This window comes from Rhineura floridana, chromosome 4, assembly GCF_030035675.1.
Source record: "Rhineura floridana isolate rRhiFlo1 chromosome 4, rRhiFlo1.hap2, whole genome shotgun sequence".
Lineage (NCBI taxonomy): Eukaryota > Metazoa > Chordata > Lepidosauria > Squamata > Rhineuridae > Rhineura > Rhineura floridana.
In genome coordinates, this window is record NC_084483.1 from 163,131,198 (window position 1) to 163,145,546 (window position 14,349).

A 14,349-nucleotide genomic window follows, 5' to 3' on the forward strand; every position below is an offset into this window, starting at 1 on the left:
GTTGCACTGAGCCGAGTTAAGCTGTGATTTGTCTCTGTGTGTCTTCTGAATCTGGGCCCATGGTTTAGCTCAGGGGAAGTCGTGAGCTGAAACCAAGATTTCTTCTATGGTTTCCAGCTCGTGCTTTGTCATTGTTAGTGGGCATCTTACTAACATGACCACAGCAATGGACTGCAGCTGAAGAAAAGAGGGTGAGGAAAGGCAGGAGCCTGGGATCAGAACACAGATGAGATTGTGGACTGGGGTGAAGGTCTCAAGTAATGGAGAAGGAGGGGAAGCAAGGCTCAAAGGAAAAGAAACTGAGTTGGCTGGAAAAGGAAGTTGTGGCTGTCCCTTGCCTGATTACACAGATGCGGGCCACCTTTATTGCCACATTTCCATTCACATTCCAACTATTTGGCTGTCATTTTATTAGTTTGGATGGTAAAATCCTGCCACCAAGAAATAGTGACAATTCATGGCAAGTTCCACATCTGTGTAATTCCCCTAAAGGTACAGCAGACCTCACGGTCTATATTGTTGACATAATAAACCTGTGTTTCCTTGCACTGTCTTTAATGTAAGTGAGCTACTATGTAATGTAGAAGGAATAACAGTCAATTAACAAAAACTGTTCAAAAGTTTAAAAGTTTAAAAAGTTAGTCATTTGGAAACTTTCTTTACTTGATTTCTCAACAGGATGGTGGTGCTGGTTATTTTCACAAAACAGAAGTTTTCATCTGTTTCTTTACTGCTCTATACGTTAAAATAGGATTCCTTTTCTTCATCATCATCCTCATTGATTGATTTTATGGATGATAAGTCAAACCATCAAATTATTCAGTAGAAAGATTGATTTGGCAAATTCAGATAGTAATGCAGTCATTTTAACAAGCCCTGCCATCAAGAGCATGAAAATCTTCAGAAGGTGTTGGTGCTCCTGATACATTTAAATCCCATGTACTATTCAATATGATTATTTTTAATAGTTTGTGTGTGTGTGTGTTGCATCATTTTGCTGTTAGATGGAGCTGAGATGCCAGACACAGCTTGTTTGCTAAGATGTAGTAGAGAACATCTTACTATTAGTGAATATGAGAGTCCATTGAGAATGGTGTTGTAAAGAGGGTGCAGTATATATTCATACTCTGATAAAACCTTTTTTTATTAAGTATACATCAAGTTATGACATGATAGTATTGTAGTCATATCCAACTTAGAGAAGACCCATAGAAATTAGTGGCCATCAGTTAGTCATGACTAACTGAAGTGCATTGATTTGATTTCTGTGGGTCTTCTCAACTCTGACTTAGTAGGATACAGTTAGATTGGATTTTTATCTTCAGTACATTTCAAAGGTACTCTGATTGAACAGTGCTTGGAGAAATGTAAGCTAAGTCATGCTGACCTGGAAAGGTTGTGCCACTACGAAAAAGGCTCTCTCCTTAGTGTTTATCCACCTCACTTCATTTTGCAGGGGTACCCAGAGCAGGGACTCCTAAGAGGATCTTAATATTCAGTTAGGTACATATGGCAGAAGGCATTTTATCAGGTCACCTAGTCCCAAGCCATTTAGGGTTAAATGGTTAAAATCAGCGCTATGAACTGGGCCCAGAAATGAACTGACAGCCAGTGCAGCTGACAAACACAGGGGTAACATAATTAAATTGCCCAGTCCCAGTTAATAACCTTGCAGCACCGTTAAGAACATGGCCCATCTTGTCTAGTATCCCATTCTCATAGTGGCCACCAGACGCCTACGGAAAGCCCACAAGCAGGACCTGAGCACAACAGCACTGTCCTCTCCTGTCGGTTCTAGCAACTACTCTTCGGAATCATTCTGCCATAAGAGGAGTTGTTCTGGACCATCTGCAGTTTCTGGACCAGTTTTAAAGGCAGCCCCATGCATAGCGCATTGCAGTAGATGAAATGGGAGATTACCAGAACATGGGTAATTGTGGCCAAGCTAATTCCATCTGGGTAAGGTCACAGCTGGTGTTATCAGCCACAGTTGTTAAAAGACATTTTGAATCACAGAGGTCACTAGACAAGTGTTAAAATGTTTTTGTTTTTATTTTATTTTATTTATTTGTTTCATTTTTAAACCGCCCATAGCGAGTGGATCTCTGGGCGGTGTACAAAAGATTAAAATACAGAATATCACAATAAAATCAACCTACCAACAGTAAACATAAACAGCAAACAAAAAAAGATTTAAAATTATAACATTAAACGCTTAAAATGCCTGGGAGCATAGCCAGGTCTTAACCTGGCGCCGAAAAGATAGAAGCGTCGGCGCCAGGCATACTTCTTCGGGGAGGCTGTTCCACAGTTCTGGGGCCACTACAGAAAAGGCCCTAGATCGAGTAACTGTCCTCCGGGCTTCCTGATGGGTTGGTACCCGGAGGAGGGCCTTAGATGCTGAGCGAAGTGACCGGGTTGGTTCATAGTGGGAGAGGCGTTCCACAAGATACTGCGGTCCCACGCCGTGTAAGGCTTTATAGGTCAAAACCAGCACCTTGAATCTGGCTCGGAAACAAATGGGTAGCCAGTGCAAACGGGCCAGAACAGGTGTTATATGCGCTGACTGGCTGGTCCTTGTCAGCAGTCTGGCTGCTGCGTTTTGCACTAGCTGAAGCTTCCGAACTGTCTTCAAGGGCAGCCCTACGTAGAGCGCATTACAGTAATTTAATGTCATTTAATGACACTGTAGGATCAATAAACACTCCCAGACTGTAAACCTGATGCTTTAGAGGGAGTACATCCCCATCTATAAGAAGCTTTTCATTTATTCTGTTACAATACTTAAGTCTATGTCTCTTCCAGGCAAGTAATTTATATATTTATACAAAACTATATGAGCAATTACAGCTTACTTTAATTACACTAAAAAGGAACATACAATTTTTCTATTTTTGCTAGGGAGAAATAAGTGTCTAGGTTCCCAGCTGCACTTAACCGTAGACTGCAGATGAAGGGAGGACAAATATCCCACTGTGAAAATGAGTCATTGTTGCTGTTGCATTCAATTTTGTCTTCCTCCTTCCAGAGATAGCTCATTGAAAACCTGCTGCACAGGTCCAGTGCTTATCTTCTTTGAGAACAAACCTCAGATTGAACTTAATATGGCCCGAATTAAATATTTTCTACTATTGTAGGCTTCCAAAAATCCTGATTCTGTCCATTCTCATTTATGGAGACTGCTGTCCTATATATATTTTGGATGTACTGGTTATATTCAATGCTAATCCTACACAGAGTAGACCCATTGAAGTTAATAGACCTGACTAACTTAGGTTTATTCTGAGTAGGACTTAGTTGAGTACAACACACTGACACCCCCCTCAATCACATACTATAGCATAAGGTGTGTAATATGAAGAAGGGGTTAGAACTATGAATGCTTCTATTTCTTCCAAACATAGAACCTGCATTTCATGAGGACCTTGCTATCACATTTTGCACAGTTCCCATCTCATTCATGACAATAATTGTTAGTGACAGCAACAAGAGTTCAGTAAATTTATGAATTTCAATACAATTAAATGAAGTATCAAAATGTGTAGAATTAGAAAACTCCCTCACAAATGACTCTCCCTTCCCTAGTCAGATACCTAGTAACTCAGCCTCAATACTTGCAGAGACTATCAAGATGTGTATGCACCCTTATATGGCCATATAGGGCCATCATTCTTCAGTCTTGCCCTACAAATGTATTGCAGTAAGCAGAAGTTATCAGACTTCTACTTTGGATACAGATAGGTCAAATTCATTTAAGACATTGTTTCCCAACTAGTGGGCCACCAGATGTTGTTGGACCACAATTCCCATCTTTCCCATCCCATCTGGCAATGCTGGCTGAGGCTGATGGGAGTTGTGATCCAACAACATCTGGTGGCCCACTAGTTGGGAAAGGCTGATTTAAGAGAACAAATGACAGGAAGATGTGCAGGAATTGTTTCCTTGCTTTGAAAGTTCTATTAACAGAAGAGACCCAGTGTGTCTTGAGCTGATTTAAGATGCATATATATTCCATTATGTTCTATTAGAAAGAATAGTAGGACAAATGTGGTGTAGTGGTTGGACTACAACCTGGGAGACCAAGGTTCGAATCCCCACACAGCCATGAAGCTCACTGAGTGACCTTGGGCCAGTCACTGCCTCTCAGCCTCAGAAGAAGGCAATGGTAAACCACCTCTGAATACCGCTTACCGTGAAAACTCTATTCATAGGGTCACCATAACTCGGAATCGACTTGAAGGGTCCATTTCCATTTTTCATTTTCAAGCATCAGTAGGTTTATGACCATATTATACAGTTTTTGCTCCTATAATCAAACTTGCATGTTGTCCTTAACAATGTTTTGTATAATTATCTTGTTGAGAAAAAATAACTCTTCACATTTGGTATTGTATATATTTTATGCATATTAAAGTACTAATTTTTAGCAATAGTTGTCTTCAGTTTGCACAAACCACTCAAATATAATTCACTAATAGGCAAGAAGCCCTTGAAGTTTAAAACATACCTATAGCCAACAGATATTTCTATCAAAATTATAAAGCAGCGAAATTGGGCAGCTATAGTGAATGCACCAGGAGAGCAGGAGACCTGACCTCCTCTCTCAGATATTGTACTGTCCTACAAATTTGTCAAAATGCAAACAGAATTTGGGTTGGTAGTTCACAGTCCAATCCACTTCCTGTGTAGCTTGGAAGAATTTGGTAATATGCCTCTGAGCATATGGTGAGTGATGGCAAAACCTGCCATCTCCAAAGATGGAGAATTACATTTTTGTATGTTTGTTGGTGTTCTTTGCTTCTTTTCTGTGTTACTACTGTTTCTACAGAGAATCTAACCAAGAAAATTTACTCCCCTGCAATCATGCTTAGGGTAGTTGAGAATGACCTGGGGGAGGGGCAGGGAGGGGTAAGAGGGAGGGAGGGGAGGAGGGGGGCCAGGACGGGCAGGGAAGGAGGAAGGGCAGGAGATTGGGTGGGTGGGCACTGGGCAGAGGGGAAGCCTAAGTGTGAATATACATGGTCAAGTGTCCAAAAAACTTTGATTACTGGTAAGTAACTGTATTCCTTGTGTTCTTGAAATATTTTCTTCTTACATGAAGTCATATCTTGTTCAGTCATTTCCATAGCCTAGCAAATGCTGCTTTGCCATGATATACTTCCTGTATAGTATCTCAGTCAAAGCTACACAATTTGTTACCCACAAAACCAAATGTAATCTGTTTACTACATACCTCTGGCCACTGAGTAAGGATCAATAAACCTGGACTGACTTAAATTGCAAAAACAGGAGGAATGTCAAGCGCATACTGTAGTAAGCCACAACACATAGTCAATTTAGCAGTTCTCAAATTGTTCAAGCCTACTCTTAATGATGTTTTCTGTTTATCACAATCTGAGTTGAAAAGCTTGATGATGCTTTGAGCATTTCTTAGTAAATGCATTTTAAGCTGAACACTTTTGCCCTCATATGCATATCAGGATTTGCTTGGGGGAGAAATTCACCCAATTGGCAGCAGTTTTCTTCAGGACTGCATCAAGGAGGAAAGGGTTAAATTGTCATCTCCGTACCTGATAATGATCACCCTTCCCCAGCTAATGTTATTTGCCTTTTTTTAAAAAACAAAACCCACCATGTTGAATGCAAAGATGCATTAATTAACTTAATATTTAGTATGGCCCTTAATCTAAAATAGTATTGAGAGAAGTAGCTGTTGTGAATGTACAAGTTTGGACGTTGTTTTCCTGTGTTTATTTCTTGTGGTTTACTTTTTCAAAAGAACCCCGTAGTACATGTATCTTGTCTTCATAAGTCAAGAATTGTATATATTATTGTATGTGTCTCATGATAGAAATTTGGATCTGGATTATGTGCCTTCCATTCATTCTGTTAACAGTCTCCTCCTTTCTCTGTTAAAGCGCTCTCCTTCCTGTATTCCAGCTCACAAAGGCAGACGTGTAAGAGGATGTCTTGCTGTGTGTGGCCTTTTAGTTTTGCCTATAATGCACATGCTTTGGCCTTTGTTTAATGTAGACCATTTTTGTTGATGCTCTTTATGGCTTGCATATATTTATCTTGCTGCTTGTCCTGTGCTACTGCTACTATACTTTTATTGCATTAATGTATAAGTAAAAATTCTTGAGAATGTGTGTGGTGTTTTTGTTTTTTAATGTTGCACTCTTGGCAATGAAACGTCACAGAAACAAAAGGTGACAGTAAACTGAAGTTGTTAAAACTAATTAGGTTGCAGTGCATGATTTTGAACAGAATTAAAACCCACCTCTCTGCTAGCCAGGTTTCCTGTAGGGATACTGGTAGCTAGACAAGATCATAATGAACTTATTGTCTTGGTGGATTTATTTAATTCATTGTTAATATGGAGTCATATAGAATCAGTAATTAATTTCAGTTATCCTTGCTATTCCTGTGCCTCCATCCTAAACACAATGGACCTTAGAGCAAAGCAGAAGGGCACCCCCCACCCCAAGTTTACTGTTCAGGATATGATCTGTATTTTCAGTTCTAGTTATCTGTTTGTTGGGCAAGAAGAGGTAGTAGAAGCCACTTCCCACAACTTAACAGGTGCTTAACACTATCTAAGCTGAGAAAATGGGTAATTGATTAGGCAGTGTGAGTGCTCAGTACAGGACTCTGCACACACTCACGTTAGGCTGTTCGATGAGGAATTTTTTCACACAGCAATCTTTTGCACTCAGAGTAGGATATATCTGTGCATGAATGGCTAAAGCCTAATTCCTAGATATATGAGTGTACCGGTACTTTCAGATACCCTTAACACATAAGCACTGGTGCGGGGGTGGGGGTGGAGGAAAGGTTTCTTAGAATTTTTGTCCCCTTCTCCAGCTGAAGAAATCTAGGGTGGGGAGTCATTGTCACTACGTTTGGGTGCAGGAAAGGGTCTACAAGCATAGCAGTAGGTATGTAGCCTGCTACTTACCTTCTGGAGTGTGGTTTGGTTGTAATTTTGTGATTCTTAAAAAAACAAAAAAGATAGTTATATATGTGCAAACCCTAAGATTGTTTTTCCTGTGTGCCATGTTGACACATAGATATGCCTTATGATGTGGTAGAGCTTTGTCAAAATTATGACAGGCTTCCTCAGAAATAATGGTAGGCAGAGCACTCGGAGAAGATGGGAGAAGCTACTACAGTGCCTCCTATGTGCTCAGTATTTACAAGCAAATTTTTCAAAAATTGTAGAAATAAATCCTTTTTAATACAGTAGGCTATATTTATTAAATAAAAGAAACATAATTCCTGATATTCAGAAATTACCAATTTTTTGTTTTTAAATCTGAATGTAGAAAAGAATTTCTGCTTCTGATTGTTGCAATGATTGATACAGTTTATATGGAGCAAACAGGTGTATTGTTTTATTATATCATTTTATTATTTATATTAACAACTGGCAGTTCTCATCTTTTAAAAAATAACTGAATAACATTTTGTGCCCCAGTTGCTGTTTTGCCCAATGTAAGCACATGTAAGAAAAAGGAAGGGAAAACCAGGCATTACAATAGACAAAAGAAAACTGTACATACACCTATTTGCTGCTGCTAATTTATTTAAACAGCAAATGTATATACATGTTGAAAAAAAGGTAGCCTGGATGTGTCCTCTTTGCAATAATTAAAAGGGTCAGATCTGTTGTCCCAGAGGGCACAAAAATGCATCTCCAAAAAGTTTGTAAAACTTTTTCGTAAATTGCATTACAAATAATTTTTGTTGCAGATGTTTCATTTTCCAAAATGACAATTGATGGACTTTGTTTTTAAAGAAGAAACTAGACAATTTTTGTAGGAAAATGTAATTTTTGGGCTGACCTTTCCCATGCCATGTTGAATGGGGTGGGTTAGGTAACTAATTAGAAAGCTGTAGTTCATCTAAGTGAAGACATTAGATTTTTACTAAGAATCTTCCTCCTTCAAAGATTTTTTCAAGTGAGCAGTCATGCCTAATATAGCATTTTAAGAAAATATGTAAATTTGCCGTATTGCATTGAATGCAATCTTTATCATGAATATCGATAGAACAAGATTTTTGTCCAGGTATGCAAATATAGCATAACACCTAAACCATCAAACAATTCTAATTACAATAATAGAAACAATTAAAATTAGAAAATGTAGGAAGCTGCCTTATATTGAGTCAGAACGTTGGCCCATCTAGTTTAGGATTGTCTACACTGACTGGCAGCGGCTTCTCCCGGATTTCAGACTGAGGACATTCCTAACCCTCCCTGGAGATGCCAGGGATTGAACATGGGACCTTCTGTTTGCAAAGCAGATATTCTACCACTGAGCTGCAGCCCTTCCCCAAAGATCAAGGCATCACTACCAAATAGAATCTTTATTATTTTGCTTCTGATATTTATCCTCTGTGAAATTCTTTTATTAGGCCTAACGTAGTCTTAACTTCTTTTCCTTATTGTTGATAAACTACAGGCTATTGAAAATCAAATAATTTTTATACCATATTTAATTCATTGGTTAAAGTAGACTTGTACTAAGTACTTTTATATGTCATCATGACAATTTATTTTTAATAATAATCATAAAGTATGCTTATTTTTTTGGTATGGCTTCTTAATTATCAAGATTTGGAACATAGGAAGCTGCCTTATACTGAGTCAGGCCATTGGTCCATCTAGCTCAGTAGTGTCTACAGTGACTGGCTGGGGCTCTCCAGGGCTTCAGATAGGAGTCTCTCCCAGCCCTATCTGGAGTTGCAGGGGATTGAACCTGGAACCTTCTGCATCCAAGGCAGATGCTCTACCTCTGGCTACGGCTCTTCCCCAAATTAAAGACTGAAGATTTTAAAGATTAAAATTAACATAGAGGGGAAGCACTTTAAAATATCATTTGCTATCGATTGCAATTTATAAAATAATCAAACTGTGTCATAGCTGGGGTGTTTTTTTTTAATTAATGCATTATACCAGCCTTTCCCAACCAGTGTGCCTCCAGATGTTGTTGGACCACAATTCCCATCTTTTCTGACCATTGGCAATGCTGGCTGAGGCTGATGGGAGTTGTGGTCCAACAACATCTGGAGGCACACTGGTTGGGAAAGGCTGCATTATACGGTCAGTGGCCTCCAAGAGTGATCACAGGCTTAGTTATATGTATGGACTTTAGTAATCCCTGCGCAAGTACAGTTTCAGTGAAACTGATGTTATGCTGCCATTGCAGGCAGGTAACCTAGCTCAAATGTTTACAAATTGAGTGGCAAATTATTATTTATTTCTTTTAAAAAATACAACACTCTTATTTGCATTTTTACATTTTTGAAAAAATTAGTGCATAATAAAAAGTGGCTTCTTAATTTTCTTCCCCTCCCTTTTTTGTTTCTTTTGCTTGATTCTTTTCCTTGGTTGTTTCTCTAGATTGATTCTGTTGAAAATTTTACATTATCTAATACACCTTCGCGGGATGAAGATATCAAGTGTCACCTTCATTCAAGATCTAGGTCCCCTTCCGCAGCTAGTGACATTGAACCAATTGAGGTACTCTCTCTCAGAACATTTGCTTAAGAATTGCCTGTCCCATGTCATACTGTAAAAAAGCTCAACATGAATTAGGCTACAAATTTCCCTGAATATCTGTATAACATTTGTTTTGAATTAGTCTTGAAAACTGTGTCTAAGGGCCAACTCACATATCATTGTTTTTAGATGCAGTAGGGGTGGTTTTTTATGTTTTGTTAGAAAATAAACAGTACATACCTGAAAATGAGAACGCAGCAGATACTTGTATATTGTAGAAGCACAATAATTAGGCAGCGGAGATGGGATCTAGCTCTCTGTCAAATACACACTTGCTGGCAAACTTGGGTTTGCAGCTGTGTTAATGTCCTAAGTAGAAAGCAAGTAGCAGGTGGAAAATGGTACTGGCTAGGTCTGGTAAGATGGAGTGCTGTTGCTGCTGCTGCTGTTGCTGCTGCTGCTGCTTCCTTTCAGATGTGGTCAGCTGCATCCAGGATGAAGTGCTGCTTCATTCATTTTGCCTCTATTTGCTGGTGCTTCCATTTTTTTCTGTGTTGCTAAACCTTGTCAAATAATCTTTGTAACTTTTCCTTTGGGTGTTCCTTCTGGGTCCCATCTCAACCCATTACATCATTGTCATAGAAACCTACAACCAAATGCTACACTGAAGCCAGGATCCAAAGCCCTAAGGTGGCTTTTTAAACAATAAGCAGTATCCTATACTGTGTGGCAAACTATTTTTGTACTGGTAGGAGTTTCAAAAATAGTTTGCAATATAGCATGGTTGGATGGAGATGGGTTTTAAACTATTTTTGAAACTGGTAGGACCCAAAGTAGCTGTTTACTGGCCTTATATTCCTGGAATATGTTACTGTTATTATTATTATTATTTATTAGGTTTATATCCCACCCTTCCTCCCAGTAGGGTTTCCTTTGTTTTAGTTGAAATTCCTTGAGCTGTTATTGTTGATACAAAGTCTGTGCTGCTGAAAGGTACCCTTGATTTCAGAGCTATTAAAAATTCCTTCTTTCTTGTTTTTTTGGGTTTTTTTTGGCTTACAAATCCCACCAAATCTTTCAAATGAGGAGTTGCTAACCTGTGGCCTGCAGATGTTGTTCGACTACAACTCCCATCATCATTGGTTGTTATGGCTTGACCTTATGGAAACTGGGAATTCACTGACATCTGGAGGGCCGCAGGTTAGCCACCCCTGAAATAGGGAACATAGTTTTTTTCCCTATTTTTATACTACAAATGTACACATGGTTACTCAGGAGTAAATCTCTTGTGTTCAATGGAACTTACTCCCAAATACAAATGCAGCCATAATGTCCTTTTTGACAAAAGCTGACTGGATGTTCTCAGAAAGAAACTGATTCTGTAATGACTATTTGAAGTGTGTATATTAAGGGCAATTATTTTAATATAAATTATTTCTTAAGATCTACACTTCTAGGTTGGACAGTTGCTGTGCCTTATTTTATAGTTCCTGATGTCATTGCCTATTAGACTTTCCAAGTCCTCCAGCCATTTTCTGAAACTGCATGTATTAGGTTTGATAACATACACTACAAACTACCACATTATAAATAGAAGAGCAGTAATAATATATATATATATATCTTTATGGACCCATAAACTGTTCTTTAATTTGGCCAGTCAGACAAACTTCAACAGTGTTCATATGTATCATGTTTCATTATATTTATTTTATTTTATTTTATTTTAAAAACGAAATACATTTTCAATTTTGATTGACTAAGCAGTTTATAAGAAATGTTAGTGCATCAGCTATTTCACATTTGTTGAAATATGTTGCAGAAAACGTAATCTTTCCTACACGGTATTATAATCTTTTTCTTTTTAATAGCCATTGTCATTGGTCAAATTTTGTTAAACTCCTTTCCCACCCTTATAAAGGCTTCAGTGTCAAGATGCTTTAAGTAGATGTATTGTAATGTAACTGGTTCTTATTTTTTATAGTTATCTGTACTTCTCTGACACCATTATAAATTCACTGTGAATGCAGTGGTATTCTACTTCACTTAGGCTGCAATCCAATACATATCTACTCAGAAGTAAGCTCCATTGGGTTCAATGGGACTTACTCCCAGGTAAGTGTGTTTTTGATTGCAGCTTTAATCAGCAACACTCCAATTTACAGGGAAACATTTCCTTAAATAAATCCAAAATCCATCTAACAGCATGCCCTCAGACAAGCCACGTGGATCACAGATGGCATATTCTAATAAAATCAAACATTTTTACTGGAGTGCATCCAAAAGAATAATTCCTAAAGGTAGCTCATGGATGCAAAATGTTACATTTATCCCAACTCTAGGAACCTAGCATACTAGAACTCCTAAATCAGTCATAATGTTATTGATTTACATACGTAAAAGGAAAGAAAGGTTATACATTTTTGCTGTTGCTGTAAGGCAACAGTTGCACATTTGTGGTTTTTCTTTGCTGAATCACTGAGCGTATGGGGCTTATTCAGTAGAACATATAGTTAAATAAAATGCATTTGTCTGTTAATTGTCAGTGCAGCTATGTTAAAGGTTGTAAAGGAAAACTTAAAACATGCTTAAATATTTTGCTAGGTAGCAAGATGTTGAGCATGTTACCCAGTGTAAATGCATTATTTATTTAATTTCCTTCTTTAGTTCTTGTGCCCTTTTTAGAAACAGTTTATTTCTGTCAAAAGTCTTATAATGGTGTGATTTTGATACCTTAAATAATTATCGACATATATATATGTTCAGGTTTCAGATCATCCTCTGCATCCAGTTCACACACCAACCATGAGATCACCATATATTGGTTCAGCCCTCTCTGTGCCAAAGGTACTGTCAAAAACAATTCTGGCAACATGTTGCAATACAATCTTAGTCAGCCTCTTCCCTAAAAGTATTGCGAGTGTCTTGCACTCACCTGAACTGTCAGCATCACATTTAGTTTGAAGCAAATCCTCTTTGACTCTGGACCAGTCTATGTCTTTCCTTAAAGGACTCAGTACAGATTTCTTGGGCTATACCCAAATCTACATATTCCACGCCTGCATTCTTTCCTCTAATGTCTACTTATCCTCTTCTGCCAAAGAAAAACACAAAATCTGTTGCCTAATTACTATGACTTTGTGAGCTGATGCAGGGCAGGCAGAAAGGCAGGATATAAATCCAGAACTAAAGAAAATGGTGACTACTTCATTAGACATTTTCAAGGCCTGCTACTTTGTAGGAAACCAAATAAGCACCAAACTAGATTTTACATTGTTGACACTTCTTAAAAAAATCCATAAGCTGACCGTTGTAATTTTGAAGGAAAGGCAGCCACATGAACCCCCAATGTGGAATGTGCTCCCAATTCAGATCAGGATATCACATTGCTTTCCTACCAGGAACTCTCCCCAAATGCCATTGCCTCTAATGGTGTATTAAATAGCAGCTGAGGCAGTGGTTCTCACAAGAAACTGGTGTGGGGGCCCAGTCTGGATCAGGAGTATGTTCTCCTTCAGTATAAAAGTCACCAGCTGGTGCACCCTTTTTTGAAAACGTGAATAAAATAACATAGTTTGGACCTTAAGTTTGGTCTTTCTGAGAAAACCCTTATGGAAGATGGGAACTAGGCAGTGTTTTCTAGACTGGAAGATATGACAAGGTAGGGCATAAGTTGAGAGAGAGAAAGACAAACAGAAATCTTGGAAGGAAAAAACATACTTGGCCAGTAAGTGCAGTGTCACAAGTGCATTGTAGGATATTTGTTCCTTGACCTTAGGAAAATAATTAACTGAAAATCCTTGATGAATTTTGTTGCTTAACATTATTCATGTTCATAATGTGAAGAACTGGGACTTTTAAAATATTAAGCTAGAAGATGCAGACACTAGAAAGGAAACTGTTAAATATAAGATCTCATGTAGGTTGTCTTATCTTTAAGATCTACTTCATGAGAGATTTCTGGTGTGAAATCATACACATTCTATTGATTTGTTTCAATGAAACTGAATGGATGAATGAAAGAATGTACATCACACAGCATATAGTTGAATTATGGAATTTGCTATGAGAAGATGTGATAATGGCCACCAACTTGGATGCTTTAAAGGGGGATTATCCAAATTCATGTAGGATAGGCCATTAATGATTACTTGTCACAATAGCTGTATACTGCCTACCTGATTATAGGCAGCATGATTCTGAATACGAGTAACTGGAGAAAAACATCAGCAAGGTGCCTATTGTGCTCTTGGCCTGCTTGTGGGCTTCTCAGGTTGGCATTGTTGAAAAAAGGATGCTAGACTAGATAAGCCTTTGGCCTGATCAGGCAGGGTTCTGACTAATGCTTTTCAGGCATCTTCTTCCCTTTTCCCATTAAAAACAAAAACTCTATGCTTCCAGTGTAGGTCTGGGAAAAATTCCTCTAAAGGAAAGAGATTAAGTAGTTTTCTGGGCAATTTATGAATCATCTGGTTCATGACACAAATACAGTCATTTTACTGTGGAGAGGAAAGGGTATGTGTTCATTGCCAAATCGTCCTGGCATCTAAGGGAAACAGAACTTGTACAGTTTTGTTTCTATGCAATCTTACCTTAGATTTTTTGCCACTGAGATTGTAAAGCTGTCTGTCTCTTCACAAAAATTAATTCACAACAACAAAAAACCCCACAATCTTTAAACACAGGATAACTGTTTCACCGGTGTCATTTCCGTATATTCATCTGCTTATACAAACAAGGGTTTTATATAATATGTTTTGAGTTTTTCTCCTTTTAAATGCAGATATGTTTAATAGTCCTATACATTTATGATTTTAACTTTGATAGTGACCCTTTCTGATAGT

General features: G+C 38.2%; 1 protein-coding gene across 6 annotated transcripts in view; it reads left to right on the forward strand.

Annotated features, from left to right (window-relative positions):
* The window catches only part of CDC42BPA (CDC42 binding protein kinase alpha), a 320,075-nt gene that overhangs the window by 251,261 nt on the left and 54,465 nt on the right, over nt 1-14,349 (forward strand). For 4 of the 6 annotated variants that reach the window (XM_061625008.1, XM_061625007.1, XM_061625002.1 and 1 more), the window contains exons 22-24: nt 5,919-5,957; nt 9,407-9,526; nt 12,272-12,352. In XM_061625008.1, the coding sequence (XP_061480992.1) occupies nt 5,919-5,957; nt 9,407-9,526; nt 12,272-12,352 (240 nt within the window). The remainder of the gene's footprint in view (nt 1-5,918; nt 5,958-9,406; nt 9,527-12,271; nt 12,353-14,349) is intronic. The other 2 variants (XM_061625005.1, XM_061625006.1) reach the window with 1 other exon arrangement.